Source organism: Octopus bimaculoides, chromosome 4 (genome assembly GCF_046866305.1).
Source record: "Octopus bimaculoides isolate indiv1 chromosome 4, ASM4686630v1, whole genome shotgun sequence".
Taxonomy (NCBI): Eukaryota; Metazoa; Mollusca; class Cephalopoda; order Octopoda; family Octopodidae; genus Octopus; species Octopus bimaculoides.
Window position 1 is genome coordinate 118,217,733 of NC_142931.1, and position 17,948 is coordinate 118,235,680.

At 36.7% G+C, this 17,948-nt stretch overlaps 1 protein-coding gene across 1 annotated transcript in view; it reads left to right on the forward strand.

The window, feature by feature from the left end:
• LOC106882727 (tetraspanin-33) overlaps positions 1 to 17,948 on the forward strand; it is an 89,311-nt gene that overhangs the window by 50,695 nt on the left and 20,668 nt on the right. The window contains exon 2 of the mRNA XM_014933499.3: positions 13,434 to 13,622. Coding sequence (XP_014788985.1) covers positions 13,434 to 13,622 — 189 coding nt within the window. The remainder of the gene's footprint in view (positions 1 to 13,433; positions 13,623 to 17,948) is intronic.

Below are 17,948 nucleotides of genomic sequence, written 5' to 3' on the forward strand. Positions count from 1 at the left end.
CGTACTCACCCGGAATGGGTTTCATTTTATGCTTTTACTTTAAAGATATAAAGATATTAATTTATGAGATCTTAAAACACGTTGTGTGTGTGTGTAAGTGAGAGAGAGAGCTTAGTGTTTGATTATTTATATTTATCTTTTCGTAATTTGTTAGTAACCATCTAGCTACTTGGCTTTGAGAGCTGTTTAGTTGCTGTCAAAATAACTGGAGCTAGTTGGCTGGCTGGTGTTTTGAGCTTTGTGGAAAAGATACAGTTAGCTTTCAATGAAAATAATCCTGCGAAGATATCTTTTAATGTTGAATCAGAAGTATATGCACTCAGATACATTTTATTTTGTTCGTTATTTTACTATGCTCGCATATAATTTTATATTCACACTGCTTTCTCTTAGTCAGAGAGAGGTAGAAAGACAGACGGAGATGGGAGCTATTTCAAGGATAGATCTGTTATCTCCCTCTACCTCTCTCTATGTATGTATGTATAACACACACACACACACACACACACATACAGAGTCTAATTTCAAGTTTTAATACTACAGAGATTGGTTTTGCTCTTCTGCGTTAAGGACGATGAGCTTCATAATCCGTTGAAATAAGATAAAAGCTTGTGCCCTGAGAAGTGAGATTCGAAGTTACCAGCGGGGCGGGGCTATTTCTTCAAAGAAAATCTGCTGCGATATATTTGTCCAACTCTCTTCTCTCATTTTAAGAGGGTAGAGAATACCTTGAAAGAGATTTGGTAGCAAGAGAGTTGCTAGCATGACAAGCAAGTGGAAGGCTTAAAATTGTTCAGATGCTATAAGAATGATTGGTTAAATACTCTTTTTACTCTTTTACTTGTTTCAGTCATTTGACTGCGGCCATGCTGGAGCACCGCCTTTACTCGAGAAAATCGACCCCAGGATTTATTCTTTGTAAGCCGAGTACTTATTCTATCGGTCTCTTTTTGCCGAACCGCTAAGTTACGGGAACGTAAACACACCAGCATCGGTTGTCAAGCGATGGTGGTGGGGTGACAAACACACACACAAACACACACACACACACACACACACATATATATATATATATACGACGGGCTTCTTTCAGTTTCCGTCTACCAAACCCACTCACAAGGCTTTGGTCGGCCCGAGGCTATAGTAGAAGACACTTGCCCAAGGTGCTACGCAGTGGGACTCAACCCGGAACCATGTGGTTACCGCACAGCCACTCCTGCGCCTATGTTTTACATTATTTAATTCCATTGCTGTATGTTCTGAGTCCAGATGTTCCTTGGACAGGATGTGAGAAGGGGGAGAGAGACCTAAACAATAAATACCAGTAATATCATGGTTATCTCCCTTAGTTACTATTTTATTTACGTAGAGCAGTAGTTCTCAATCGGTGACCTTATGGCCCTTGATGGTCCATATACGATTTGGTTAGAATTTATCTGCAATAAATTGCTCGTATTTCTGCAATACACAAAATATTTTAACAATTTTTTAAATACAATTCCTAATAATGTTTAATTATAAAAATATAATAGGATTTAAAAACATCGAGTGGCTATGAGGTTCCACCTGAGTAAAATAGGAATGAAAGGGTCCGTGGGTAACAAATGATTCAAAACCACCAGTGTTCAGGGTTACTTGTCATACGACAAGTAATGTTTGGAACCTACGTTTATTGGAGCTACTTTAGCATGCACTCTACTGCAGTATAAGCAGTCTGTGTTGTGAAATGACTTGGTTTGCCTACTGAGAGCTCAACACGTTTTGTGATCTTTCATGGTAAAAATTTATTACCTGTGATTACTCCTTTCTTTCTATGCTTCTGATCTGAGTGCTCCTGACTGGTGTGGATAAAAGATCAATAGATCTAACATCCACATTAGTATCCACCACAAATTGAAGCAGATATATTATCTATGTAACACGTTCTAGCCACTGCAATGCTGTTTTAAGATTTTTTTAATGTATCATTTTAAACAGCGGAAACAACAGTTCCATTTTTATGGGAAAGCAATCTTCTGGATGTATCACAAGAAACAGATCCTTGTTATCAATGTAGTAGTGTAGTGAAAGCAAAACAAAAACATAATAGAGGTGGGGAATAAAGACCTGTACTGCATTGTCATTAATAATAAATCATTATTCAACTTGTTTTTATTATCCTGCAATTTAAAGTTCTTATAGTGGAGGTAGGCAGCACACTGAAGTGAGGAAGGGAAGATAGACCACACACTAAATTGGTACCCATTTATCATTGTTGAGCAGTATCGGGTAATGTTACATGTAATGAAATTAATTGATTATTAAGCAGTTTTATTGTTATCAGTAATATATTGATTGCACATATACAATAAGAGATGTGTTTATATTTTAATTTAATAAATATTTTTATTAGAAAAATTACTATTCATTTCACTTGTATTCATCCACCATAAAATTTGAAAAACCAATATTATAATTATAATTATTGTATCTATGCAATATTATTACCTGGAGTGGCAAACTCTATACTCCCACTGTTACCTTTTATATATCAGGTAGCACTCTAGTATAACTATATTGAATGCTGGAAAGGAGGATAAAGACAGTGGGAAGGGGACAGATTCAGTTCAAAGGAATTGGGCTGTTGCATTGATTAGCTGTGATTTTTCATGTCTTTTGCAAAGGCTAAATTTGTGTGAACATCAAGGTTCACTCCATTTCATCTTTACTGCAAAATTCCCAAGAACTATTTATGCCAAATGTAAGAAACTATTAACAACTATTGTTGTAATGGCACAATGACTGGCAGAGCGCTTACAGAAACTGCAAATTTTGATGTATTCCATGAATTTTGTAAGCATATTTCGATTGCGCATCTGTCTCATTATTTCTAACCTTCTACACATTTCACTCGCTCTCCTTCCTCTTCCCCCCCCCCCTCTATTTTCCGCTTTGTTTCTCATCTACCCCCATCTCCCTCTACTCCTTTACCCATTTACTCTCCCCTTCTTTTGTGTGCGTGCGTGCATACATGTGTACCTATGTGCGTGTGTGTGTGTGTGTGTATATATATATGTAATCTCGTTCAGCTGCCATCTTGTATTCTCTGTATGTGATTATTTGAAGCATTGTTGCTGAAAGCTCTCACATCTTTCATCTTAAGTGGTTCCAACTGCTTTTGAAAGAAAGTTGTTGCATCGAAATCTAAAACATCCTCACATGTTATTGTTCTGGTTCCCACTTTGTAATAACACAACTAGATTTATTGCAATTGCAACAAGCAACTTTCATTCTCATCTTTCCTTTGCACTTCTGTCAGTTGTTGCAGGTATTGTTTAGCCCAGGTCAGCCCTATTCCAGTAGACCTGTGATCAAAGGTGTTGCAACAATGTTCATCTTTTATTCAATTGCATTCTATGTAGGAGCACACCTTTCACCAACCTGTCCTTCCTTTATAAGGCAATAGGATATGATTTCATGGGGATTTAGCTGTCTAGCTTGTGGAGTGTTGGCAAAGAGATTCCTTCATTGGCTCATCTAGTAAATGTTCGTGTTACTACTGTTAGGGTCCTCGTTGTCTCTGTCTAGTTATATCACTTCATTGCTGACATTCATTGATATTGAGACATGTAAGTCTGGCTGGCAAAATAGCATCATCATCATCATCATTTTGTGAGTGTTCACCTTATTCTCCTCGCATAGGTCAGTTGAGATTCTTTGAGGCAGTATTTCTACAGCTGTATGCTCTTCCTTTCATCAACTCTCACTTTTCCCAAGTAAGAATGTTTCCCCCTTATACTTTGAATGCAAACAGTACAGTGACAAGTCATGATTTCACTAAAGATTGCAAAAGAATAACATCATTTTGCATTTATAGTGACATCTGTTTTCAGCTTGTGTGTGATTTCAAGACAAGGAGGCATGGCATACATACACACACACACGCACACACACACACACACACACACACACGTGGAGAGAGAGAGAGGCTTTCAATCTTCATTTACTAAATCCATGCAAAAAGCTTTGGTTACCTGGTGCTGTAAGAGAAGACACCTACCCAAGGTGTTGTGCAGTGGAGTTGAACTTGAAATCCTGATAGTGGTTTTTGTATTAAAAAAAAAGAAAAAAAAAAGAACAAGACAAAGGAAACCAGCAGAAAGTTACCTTTGTATTGTGTGATAAAAGTTCTTTGGAAAGCACTTGGCACATGTCAAGAAAGTGATAACAGGACATTCATTGACTTGATGGTACAAGAAAGAATTTAATGGAAGCCAAACCATCAGATTAAAGCTATTACAACATAGATACAATCTCCTGTATCTATGTACTATATTCAAGTTCTGTCATGGTAAACAAGCTTTACTCTTTATCCTGTTTGTAGTCAATTAAATAGGCATCATTAATATACTGGAGTTGATTGCATTCAATTGACTGCATCCCTTCACAGCAAATGTTGGCCTTGCACCTTCACAAAACTAAACTATTATTGGCTGCATGGTTAAGAATTTTGTTTTATAACTACATAGTTTCTCTTTTAAAACCTATTGTGCAGAACGTTGGACAGGTGTTTTCTACTGTAGCTTTGGGTTGACCAACACCTTGTGAGTGGAATTTGCTTGGTAGAAGCCTATTTGTGTGCAAGTGTGTATGTGTCTGTCCATGTCTGTGTTTATGTAAAAAAATCAGGGTCATTTTAAAAAGCATTACAATTATAAATTAGTTAAAGTTACAGGTTAAAAAAATACTGGAGTCAATATGGTCATCATAGAACTATGAATGCTGTGCCTCGGCATTGTCACAGTCAAATGCCTGAGACTAGTGAAAGAATATATATTGGAAAGTAATGGCAAAGATTTTAATGGACATAATATAAAGCATTCAAGTACTGATTTGAGACACAAGGCTATCAACAAGGCCACCAATCACACTTAAACATGTCTCAATTACTAGATAGATGTATTGTTGATTGCTTCTGCAATTCCACTTTAAAATTAAATCTTATTAATGTTACTACTATAGAACTAGCACTTCTACTACCAAAAGTATTTATTTTACTTGGTTTCCCAGTAAAAATATTGTATCTATCTTTCTCCATGTCTGTTATCCATCCATCTCTCTGTCTCTAGTTAGCCATCCATCCATCCATCACTATTTATCCATCTGTCCATCCATCTACCCATCTCTATTTATGTGTCCATTCATCCTTCTCTAACACCCACCCACCCATCTCTATTTAGCTATTTAATCTGCTTATCCTGATCTAGCTATCTGGAAATAAGCTAACAGCCATAGCTTGAATTTCCTTACTCATAGTTTATGCTTACTATTCTATATATTTACTGAAAGCTATCGTCTTGTTTATTGCATTCTGTATTATTAAGTACATTTTGCAAAATGTCTTCTCCCAAAGAAATAATTCCAATAAAAAAAAAACAAAAAAACATCCACTTCTTTGTCATTTTCTACATTACCATTATTATTATAAACAAACCATTGTGTTGTTGTGTAAAGTAATTTTCTTTTCCATTTCTGTTTTTAAACCACATTGAAACAAGGATTATGTTTATGACAAGCAGCATATTTTTGCATTAGCAAATCATATATATGTGCAAATCAGAAGATTCTTATTCAGATATATTCATTATGGCAATTCACATTCCTTAAGGATGTTCTATTGATAACTTTTATATGTATTATAACTTGATAAATGATTAATATCTCATTGAAGAAAACCAGCTTGGTTTGTGAATGCTGACTCACTCTGAATTATTCAACAGTTGCCTTTCCTGTTATGAACAGTTGTGTGGGTGCATTTATCATGACATCAGCGCTAGATCCATTGATCTAAATCGTATTTCAATCCCCCCTTTTTTTTAAAGATTTTTGTATTCAAACCCATCTCATATATATATATATATATATATATATATATATATATATATATATATAAAATGTGTGTATATATATGTGTGTGTGTGTGTATATATGTATATGTTGGGTCATCTCATGAATAATGCGGTTTTTTCAATTGCATGAACTGAAAGTTGGATGGGTGTGGGATAAACTGCGTGCATCAACTTGCTATAAAAACAGGTTGTAATTTTTCCTTGGTCTTTTCCTAGTGCAAGTTTTGAAGAGTTCAGTTTGATTTTAGCAGTTATTTTTTCAAAGCTGTAAAGGAAATGAGAAAGGAACATATTCGGCATATTTTACTTTATGAGTTCAATAAAAGCAACAATGTAACAGGAAGTGTGAGGAATATTAATGCAGTATATGGGGATCAGACAATAAGCGTAAGCCAGTGTCGAAGGTGGTTCCAAAAATTCCAAGCCAGAAACTACAGCTTAGAGGACGAGTCTTGTCCTGGAAGATCTGTAAGAGCTTGATGAGGATGTCCTACAAGCCCTGGTGGAACAAAATCCCATCTTAACTGTTGAGGAACAAGCAGAGAAACTTGGATTTGATCATTCAACCAGTCATTCAAGTCAGCACTTGAAGAAAAGTGACCATCTTTGGTTTCAAGACAATAGGTGTTCTTCCTTTAAGATAATGCTCGGCCACATGGATGACATTCCAAAGGCTGGAGTAGTTTGAATGGGAAACGATGCCCCACCCACCATAATCACCGGACATTGCCCCATCTGATTATCGTTTAATCCACAGTCTTCAAAATCATTTGGATGGAAAAAAATATGAATTCTGTAGTCGAGGTCACTACAGTACTGGAAGAGTGAATTTTGGAAGAGGGACCTTGCAAGTCTACCAGATAGATGGAAGAGCATTGTAGAAAACGAAGGAGAGTATATTTCAGATTAAAAAAGAACTTTGTTTATCTTAATTTTGAATAATAAAAGATGTATAACAAAACTGCATTATTTAATGGGATGACCCAGTATAAAATGTGTGTGTATATATATAAATGTATATATATACATATATATATATATATATATATATATATATATGTGTGTATATATATATATATGTGTGTATATATATGTGTGTGTATGTGTATATATATGTATATGTGTGTGTGTGTGTATATATATATATATATATATATATATATATATATATAAATGGAACAAAAACGTAATAGAGTACAATAAAACATTCGGACTGATAGACAATAGTAGGTGGACGAGAAACAACAATTAGGACAGGCAAAAAAAAGACAGGTCATTCATGACTTTCCTTCCTCAGTCAAGTCCCAGAAGTTACGACCATCGAGTTGATTGTATGATTGTAGAATGGACAGATTGTACCACAGAAAACCCACCGAAAGACCAATTGACCTACAAGTTTTCATCTTTTCTGAAGACAAACTGCATGTAAAGATAGTGTTTTAAAATGGATTCTAAATGAATAAGACAAGATATGACAGATGACAATTTCAGTTGAACAGCGTATAAAGATATCTGATCTGCAATCACCCAACTGTTAATGACAGGAAAGCTTAAGTTTTTCACTTTGTAAGTTCTCTTTGTAGTTGGAATATGGCTGGATATTCTGCAAATGAGACTGTGGAACCTGCATAAGACATAGTAAGATATGATAATGGAAAACCGAGTATACTGGAGTTTGTAATTGACAGTGTAAAATGAAATGATCCAAACATAGTGTCAAAACAAACTCTCAAGTGGTTAATTGGTTCAGAAATTTGAATGTATTTTAGCAATAGTGAAATATAATTACAAATTAATTTTTATTTGTGTTGCTACTACTACTGCTGCTACCTCCCCCTACCACTATCATGTGTGATGATCATATAGGCAACATTCTTGTGTATGCAAATCATATTGCATGTTAATCAGAATATTTTCATTCAAATATATTCATGAATTTAATTTGTGCTTCATAGCATGTTATCCTTAATGTTTGAGTGTACTATAACTTGATAAGTAATTAATACCCCTCTGAAAAAAAAAAAAAAAAAAAAGAAAAACGCTTCGAAAGGAAGCTGTTGATTCTGAATTCTGAATTATTCAGCAGACAAGAGCTGGCAATTCCACATAGACGGGTACACATGTCTAGAGCTATTGTCATGATAAACACGCCCCAGCTGCACTGTTACATCAGTTTGCAATGATTGTAATGATGTTTAGATCTGTCTAAACAGATCTGTCCTGTCAGGACTGATCTCGCATCAAAGAGCCTTTTAGCTCTGACCATCCTGTCTTTTTATTTAGACCTAGCTTTATCTGGGACTAATTTATTTATTTGATGTCTCCTTTGTTGACTCATGGTTTCTGCTATGGCATTAAGGGAGGGATATATGAATATACGTATACAAAATACTGGTTATATGCCATGCAATTAAAATTGCAATATATGTGTACACATACATACACACACACACACACACACACACACACACACTTGGTGTTACATGTATTGTTTAGCACCGTAAGGATCAAATCAAACTGTTTTAAATAATGATAATAATAATTGCATATATATATATGTGTATATTTGTGTGTGTGTGTGTGTCTGTGTATATAGATATGTATATAGGTGTTGTGTATCTATGTGCCTATATGTGTGTGTGTGTATGTGTGTGTATGTATGTGCATATATGTGTGTGTATGTATGTGTATATATGTGTGTATGTATGTGCATATATATGTGTATATGTATGTATATATCCATATCTTGTACTTGATTTATCGACCCCGAAAGGATGAAAGGCAAAGTTGACCTTGGCAGAATTCGAACTCAGAACATAGTCATGGGCGAAATACCACTAAGCATTTCGTCCTGCGTGCTTATGATTCCGCCAGCTCACTTCCTTAATAATAAGGACAATGATAAGGTAATGATAATAATAACATTAAGATCAAAATGAAAAATTCTAGTCCTAGGTTGTGGCTTGACCCTTTTGTTACCATATTTCTGTTGAGATACTCTGTGTTTCTTTCAATTAATTTAAAATATAACAAAGAATTTAGTAAAATAACTTAGTTATCATTAAGCTCGTGTTAGGAACAGAAATTGTGACTCAGGTTTGGGGGAAGATTTTAATTCAGAACTTCTGAAAACAAGACATTTGTACTGCAGAGCCAGAGCCGCTTTCAGGCGGGCTGGTATCAAAAGGGTTAAAACTTTATGAGTATGTACTTGTATTTGACTAGAGACTTTGTTTGACACTTAAGTGATGATGTAACACCATGGATGAGAAAAAGGAAAGAGGTAGCTCCTTTATGTAGAAAGACAAAGCAAAACTTGAAGTAAGCAATTACAGCCCTGCTATCACATTTATCTCTGAGACTGAAATAATGTTTATTTATAAACAGTGAGGTGTACTTGTGGAAATAGAATAAATATTTATTGAAGACAAGAAATGGTAATGAAGGAGATAATGAACAGACGACTTGTTCTGCATATATTAACAAAATGATCTTTCAGAGCATAACCGATATGAAGTATCTGTGAGATGATGGGATGGTAAAAGAAAGTGAAGGATTTAAATGTACCTCCACCAGTTTTGAGATGATTATTCAGTTGTTCAATCAATTAAACTACTTACTTAATGAATTAGCATGCAAGTAGCTGAGTATTCCACAGTGCTCTTAATGTAATCCTTGGCCAGATTCAGCATGGTACAGTGTATGACAACGCTCGACATTAGAATTACAGATACAATCCATCTGATTGGCTTCTAGAACAGTTATTCTGTACCCAACTTCATTCACGGTGCTGGGGTTTACCGAAAGCTACAGTAAATGACTCTTGCCAAAAGTGCTATGTATTGGAATTGAAGTCTGAACATCATGATAGTGAAGTAAAAAATTTTAATCATATGACCATACTGCATCCACATAATAAAATAGAGACAGACCTCTTAACTAAATCCTGATGTGACACCCCCCCCCCCTTTTTTTTTCCACATTCTTGATTGCCTTGAAAATATTTGGAATTTATGATGGTGGTTCTTATGTCAAGTTTACATGTCAGAAGTTACAAGATGAAATAAGAACTGTTTTTCCAAAAAGATTAATTATTTCTACTCCTAATTATTATTGCTTTGATTACCCTGTCTTACATTCCTCTGCTTTCTCATAGTATATGCATGCATTTGTGTAAGTGTGTGTGTATATATTATATATACATACATGCACACACACATATACACATGCATATATATGTAGATATATATATATATATATATATGTATAGGTGCAGGAGTGGCTGTGTAGTAAGTAGCTTGCTTACCAACCACATGGTTCTGGGTTCAGTCCCACTGTGTGGCACCTTGGGCAAGTGTCTTGTGCTATATCCTTGGGCCAACCAAAGCCTTGTGAGTGGATTTGGTTGACGGAAACTGGAAGAAGCCCATCATATATATGTGCGTGTGTGTGTGTTTGTGTGTCTGTGTTTGTCCCCCCTCCCACCGTTACTTGACAACCAATGTTGGTGTGTCTACCTCCCTGTAACTTAGCGGTTCAGCAAAAGAGACTGATAGAATATATACTAGGCTTGCAACAAATAAGTTCCAGGGTCAATTTGTTCGACTAAAGGTGGTGTTCCAGCATGACCACAGTCAAATGGCTGAAACAAGTAAAGAAGTAAAGGAATTCAATCCAGCCATAAGTAATGAAAGAATTTACCATCAAATTTTCATGGACGACCTTGAACTTTGCTCCAAACTTGAGAAGTAGCTGCATTCTTCGGTACAGCATGTAAGAATTTTCAGTTGAGATGCTGGAATGATAAGTGTGTCATACTCGTAAGGAAAAGATGCTGAAGTTTGCCAAATAGCAAGGTAATAAGATCATCTAAGAATGATGAAAGATATAAAATATTTGGGTGTGTTGCAGGATGATGAGGTAAAACAGAAGGAAATGAAATGCTAAGTCATAGAATAAATGTAAGAGGGATGGCAAGAGAGACCTTAGAACCAAAACAAGATGGAACGAATGTTATTAATGAGATCAGTGCATGAGGAATACTTGTGTTACTAGTGTTGTTTATAATATAGTCTTTGTTCATTGAATAACAAATGAACTTGATGGAACAGATAATAATAATAGTATGCAATGTGTTTGTGTTATTACATCTGTGAAACAGTGCTGATAGACATGTATTATATATATATATACAACAAAAACAAGGAAGAAGTGGAATATTCTGTATAACTAATACAATACAGTTGGCTTTTCTAGAACTCAAGATATTAGAAGCTTAGGAAGATCAATAATGTACATAGAAGAAAAGGATTATGAACAAAATAAGAGAGAGAGAAATTGAAAATGGAAATAAAGTGTTAGCTTTTAGAAGAATATCCACAAGACAGCAGGTTAAAGTTGATGTTGGACTTAAGGTTTGAATAGTGAATTGCTAAAACTGTCCTCTTTTATTCTTCAAGAATCTTTTGCAAAGTCCTTGAAAGTTGAAGAGACTTGTTTTGTTGCTACTTGAGGCATTGACAAAATCAATGTTGAATTATGTTGTAGTAAACTATTTTTCATGTAGGAAGTGAAAATGAAAATGTCTTTCACAGAAAAAGCACTTGGTTAGGTACACAGAATTGTTAGGAAGACAAAACATGTTATCAGTATTATTTAGTTAAAACCTACGTTCTAGTTCAAATTCTGCAGTGATCAACTTAGATTTGTATTCTTCCAGGGGTTAATATCCAGTGCTGGAGTTGGTTAAATACTAGTTTGAGGAAAAAGTTTGTGCACCATGAGTCACTATTGAACATGACACGAACTGAATGAACACACATACCACAAATATATATAAAAAAGGATTATTTTAACACAGCGCACAAACTTTTTCCTCAACCTAATATTATATAAAGCATACAAGATAAGAGTAGAATTATAATAAATAAGCACTTACTGTCAAATAATTCTTGCAGAATATGTCTTCAAGCTAAGAGGCCTATATATTACAAATATATTGGCCTTTGTCTGTATATATTTGTACAAACTTGCCCATGCATGTAGATATGTGCGCTGCCTTTTATCTGTCACATTAGATGTCAAGTAATGGGAAAATATTTTATAAAGTTTTTTTGATTTAGGACAATATAAATAGTTCTTTCTTACATAATGTCCAAGATTGTTTTATATAAGTGGAAGTAATGAAATGAATGTAAATTACCCCTTGTCTAGAAAGACACTTGGCTATTCTCCAGAAATAATTGGAAGCAATTAACATACTTTATTATTAATAGTATGATATAAACTAACCCAGAGGCCTAAGTGTTGGTGAAACAATGCTACTACAAATAATTCTTTTCTGATTTACACACAAGATCGGCTAATTTGTGGGGAGGATATTTAGTCAATACCACCAACCCTAGTACTTGACTGGTACTGTATTTTATCAACCCAGAAAGGGTTGATAAAACGTTAGAAACGGAACAAACACAACAAAGTGTTTTTTTACCAATGCTCTAATGATTCTGTTGAATGAAATAATATACAAGTGTAATGTGTTGGTGTATATAACATGCACAAGTGTAGGTTGTTGTTTTTTTAGCCCCAGGTCAATCCTAACTGAGTAGCTCGATGAGCAAAGGCATTTCAGCCATAATCATACTATCATCATCGTTTAACGTCTGCTTTCCATGCTAGCATGAGTTGGATGATTTGACTGAACACTGGTGAGCCAGATGGCTACACCAGGCTCCAATCTGATTTGGCAAAGTTTCTACGGCTGGATGCCCTTCCTAACGCCAACCACTCCGAGAGTGTAGGAAGGGCATCTATCTTTTATTGAAACAGTAACATGTGATTTTGGGGAAATTTGGGTCCTATTTGTAGGAGATTGAATGATAGAATGACCCCCATGTTTGTTTGAGGGACTCCCTTGCTGGTTTGAGGGATTTCTTTGTTGGCTTAAGGGGCTTCTTTTTCAATTCCAAGTATTTTTATAACTGTCAACAGTTAAATTTAATCATCATCATCATTGTTTTACATCCACATTTTTTTAATTGAAACTGCTATCTTGCAATCGTGAATGTGACACTCTTATCACTTGGCCATTGCACCTTCACACACACACAATCTCGCTCTCTCTCTCTCTCTCTCACATACACACACAGATAAGATAAGATAAGATTCGCATTTTGCCACTTTTCCTTCTGAAATGAAAATACCATGCGTACACATACTAATGTATCCTGTTTACGTGGTGATAATAATTTCTACTTGTTTGGTGTGTATTATTATATCGGTGTACACCCATCTGCTTGATACACATTATTACATGAATCAATCGTTGAAAGTTTGAAACAGCTGTAAAGATATATCTAGGACTATATTCTTTCTTTGCCAAATATATTTATAGTTGCATTAATGTAATGTCTTTTATGATATATTGTCAGCATTTATTCCTTCATAGATACATACTCACACACATACAGACATGCAATATTCTATTTTATTGTATATATATATATATAAATATATATCTAATTTTCTGGGTTTTTTTCTTTGCAGGTTGGTGGAGTTTTGTTTGTTGCTTTATCAACATGGCTGTTGATAGATAAAAACAAGCTGGTCCGAAATTGGATGGAATTTTTCTTGGATCCAGTTTCGCTGATTTGCTTATCTGGTGGCATTGTTGTGTTTGTAGCGTTCTTTGGATGTATGGGATCATTGCGAGAAAAGACCTGTTTCCTTCATGTGGTAAGTACCTTCGTTGCTCACTCCTTATGGAAGTTAATGTTTCAGTTAGACTGTACTGTTTCACCCACTGTTGAGACACCACCGACTCTTGCATTTGGAGATGGAGTAAAACATCACCCTCAGTATTCAAGTATTTACTCAAAATATCTCTGTACTTGTATGTGCATATGTCTAGTAAGTTCACTGTAAGAAAAGTTCACTGTTATCAATTCATTGCAGGGAAAGTTCACTGTTATCAGTTCACCACAGGGAAAGTTCACCATCTTCAATTCACTGTTTTTCCTTTTTTTCAATAAGATAGTTTTTAACTATTAATGGTGAGATACTATGAATACATTTTCTTGGTAAACTTTCCTCGTAGTGAACTTTCCTAATGGTGAACTTTCTTCATGGTGAATTGATGGCTGTGAACTTACCTGTAATTGTGTGTGTGTGAATTCACATCAAAAATAATCTGCTACTAAGAATCATATAAACCAGTACAAATCAGTAACTAAACTAGAAACTTTGCTCTAGGGTCTTATGCTGGTGAGTAGAGTGTGACTGGACACCCTTTCAGAGCAATAAAATACCTACATGTTTCCTCTGAGGGTGCTCTTTACTGAATGTCTAATGAAATCTGTACAAATTTTGAGCCAATTTTTCGTGATATATCATCATATTCATCAGAAAGTGTCCATATTCTATGCTGACATGGGTTGGACAGTTTAACAAGCTGAAGAACAGCATTGTGCTCTTATTTCTGCTTTAGCATGGTTTCTGTGGCTGGATGCTCATCCTCATGCCAACCACTTTACAGTATGTACAGGTTGCTTTTTTCCTATTTTTCTTTTTTGTGCCACTTGCACTGGTGAGGTAATTATGCAGCTTGCATGACTACAAGCCCCAAGGGAATCAGCTTTATGCTAGGCAATAAGGAGAAGGGTAAAGTATAGGAGAAAAAAAGAGCCGAGCAGAGCAGAACAGGTTTCTTGTGGAGGAGTTACATGACCACTCACATTTTAGAAGTGAGGGTAAGAGTGATTGGATGGAGCTAGAAAGATACGGAAAAAAAAAAAAAAGCGATGATGTCAGGGAATACCTTCAAATTGGGCAGTGGGGGGTCAAGGGTGAGTGGGGGAGTAGACGATGCCTGATTGTGCAGAGCAGCAGAATAGTAATGATGATACAGTAAAGAGAGAGTGAGAGAAAGAGAGAGATGACATGCTGTCGGGTAGGTTGTAGGAGTGAATGGGGAAGAGAGAGAGGCAGGCATAGTGCATGGGGAGGGTGAGACCTATGATGGTGGGAGAGGAGAGGTGATTTGGTGGCACAGTGGGGGTCAGGTGATCAATGAAAGTGTGGGTGGAGAGAATAGTATTAATGGATGAAGGATGGTTAACAAATGAAATGGTTCTAGATAGTAGGCAAAATGGTATCAAGGAAGAACTGCAGTTTGGAAGGTGATGCTTTGAGATGTCTTGAAGAAGAAGGAAATCCGGTGAAGGGCCCAGCTGTATATATATATATACGCACGCACGCACACACGCACGCACGCATGCACACACACACACACACACACACACACACACACACACACACCCCTCTATCAGCACTCAGTTTCACCAAGGTGGGTGGGTTTTCTTGAGGGCAATATATTGCCAGTCATCCTTGTTAAGCATGTATCTCCTCTACAGCAACACACTTGTTTCTGCCCTCATTCCTGATCTCTGTCTCTCTCTCTCTGATGGGGTAATGCTACACCTCTCTTTTACAGCAAGGTACCTGTTTCTGTCTCTCTGTCACATTATCACCTTCCATCATCTGGCACACAATCACCTCTTCCAATACCCCTCTCAAAGTTACTTTGATGATCCTGCTAGTGTTGGTGCCACGTAAAAAGCATCCAGTCCACACTGTAAAGTGGTTGGCATTTGGAAGTGCATCCAGCTGTAAAAAACCATGCTAAAACTGACCTTATCTGTGCTAGTACCACATAAAAAGTACTTGGTCCACTCTGCAGGGTGGTTGGTGCTAGGAAGGGCATCTGGCCATAAAAACCATGTCAAAACAGACACTGAAGCCTGGTACAGTCTTCTGCCTGGCCAGCTCCTGTCAAACCATCCAATCCATGCATGGAAAGCGGGCATTAAATGATGATGATGATGACAATAATGATCTTGGTCCTTTGTTATCTCCTCTGTAAGGTTCAAGGTCTTGAGATTAGCCTTCACCACTTCATTTCATGCCTTCCTTGGTTTTCCTCTTGTGCAAGCTCCATCCACATTCAGTGATTACGTAGCTGTTCTCATCCTTATCCATTATGTGTCAATACCAGTGCAGTCTTCTTTCTTGCACACTACATTCTGGTTCCTCCTATGCCCAGCTTTTCACTCAGTATCTTTGTACTAAGACTTCCATGCATGCTCACTTTGCACATCCAATGGAGTATACTTGCTTTGTTTCTTTCCAGTTTTCTCAAGTCCTCTGCATTCAAGATACATGTCCCACTGCCATGCAGAAATGCAGTTCTAAAAGGAAAAGTTCTTTGTTGTCAGCAGCGGTTGTAGCTCTCTGAACTTTCTCCACCCCATTCTTATTCCAGCTACTACACTTTCAGAGCAACCACCTCTCTTGCTAATTACACCTTCTAACAAAAGCTATCAATTACTTCTAAGTGAACCATTCGAGTGTTTAAGAGAAACTATTTCTGTGCGCTCCAAGTATGTACTGGTCCAGTGCCTCTATCACACACGAAGCTTACATTTGTAGACAGTCTGCCTGTGACTCCACTATATTCCTTTGTATGTCCATATCTTATACTGGATACAGTATATGGAGTTCATACCTACTCTGTTTCTACATATTGAACTAGACTACTTTCTAGAAGATACCAGGATCTTTGCTACATTTATCTTAAAATCCTCTCAGTTCTCGCTTCCATACCAGGAATTTCTTCTCTAATTCTTCTGCAGATCTAACTTTGAATTCTTGAACATTAGCAGGCTATTATTTCCGTGTGTGTGATCCTCATAAGTTTTATGTTCTTTTTCCCATGCTTGCATCAGTTGGATGGGTCCTTTGTAACACACTGGCTCTTTGTCATCTCCTTTGTGAAGTTCAACATCCTGAGGTCAGCTTTCACCAATTCTGTCCGTACATTTCTTGGTCTTTCTCTTCCACAGTTTCCTTCCATTTGGATCCTCCGACACTCTCTACTCGTCTTTCATCATCCATATACATTACATATCCCTATCAACACATTCATTTCTCATGCACACTATCATCACACACCCGGCAGAGCATGCCCACCTCATTTCCTTCCAGTCTTTGTATATCATCTATATTCAGCACCCCTGTATCTTACCACCATACAACATTGCACTTCATACACAAACAACATACAATCTACTCTTCACATCAAGGGAGAATTCCCTTGTTGCCAGCAGAAGAAATAAGCTCCCTGAACGTTTTTACCGTTGTTCTTACTCTGGCTACTATAATTTTAAAGTACCCTCCTAGCTCATTAGGTTGCCAAGGTAACCAGAAATCATTAGCTACTTCTATACACTAGCATAGCAGGAGGAGTGGGGCACTTTTCATCCTGTTGTAGGCTATTGCTGTAGGCAATATGTGTTTTTTTTTTTTTTTTTTTTTGTGTGACGTCCGGGAGTGGCAAACAGAAGGGCTGCCCCGGGCAGCACACTTTCTAGCTACACTAGTGCTTTTATGGAGCCTCCAAGAATTAAATAGAACTTTACTAGTACTCTGACTCTTTACCCTTTTACTTGTTTCAGTCATTTGACTGTGGCCATGCTGGAGCACCGCCTTTAGCCGAGCAAATCGACCCCAGGACTTATTCTTTGTAAGCCTAGTACTTATTCTATCGGCCCCTTTTGCCGAACCGCTAAGTTACGGGGACATAAACACACCAGCATCGGTTGTCAAGCGATGTTGGAGGGACAAACACAGACACACACACACGCACACACACACGCACACACACACACACACACACACACACACACACATATATATATACATACATATATACGATGGGCTTCTTTCAGTTTCCGTCTACCAAATCCACTCACAAAGCTTTGGTTGGCCAGAGTCTATAGTAGAAGACACTTGCCCAAGGTGCCACACAGTGGGACTGAACCCGGAACTATGTGGTTCGTAAGCAAGCTACTTACCACACAGCCACTCCTACGCCTATTAACTATTCTTAATAATTGCTGGTAGGGACACCATATTTCGTTATGCAAGTATAATATTTTACCAAGTATATTCAAGGCTTATCAGTCTATACTATTTAATCACTTTTGAAAGTTATGCCTACGCATT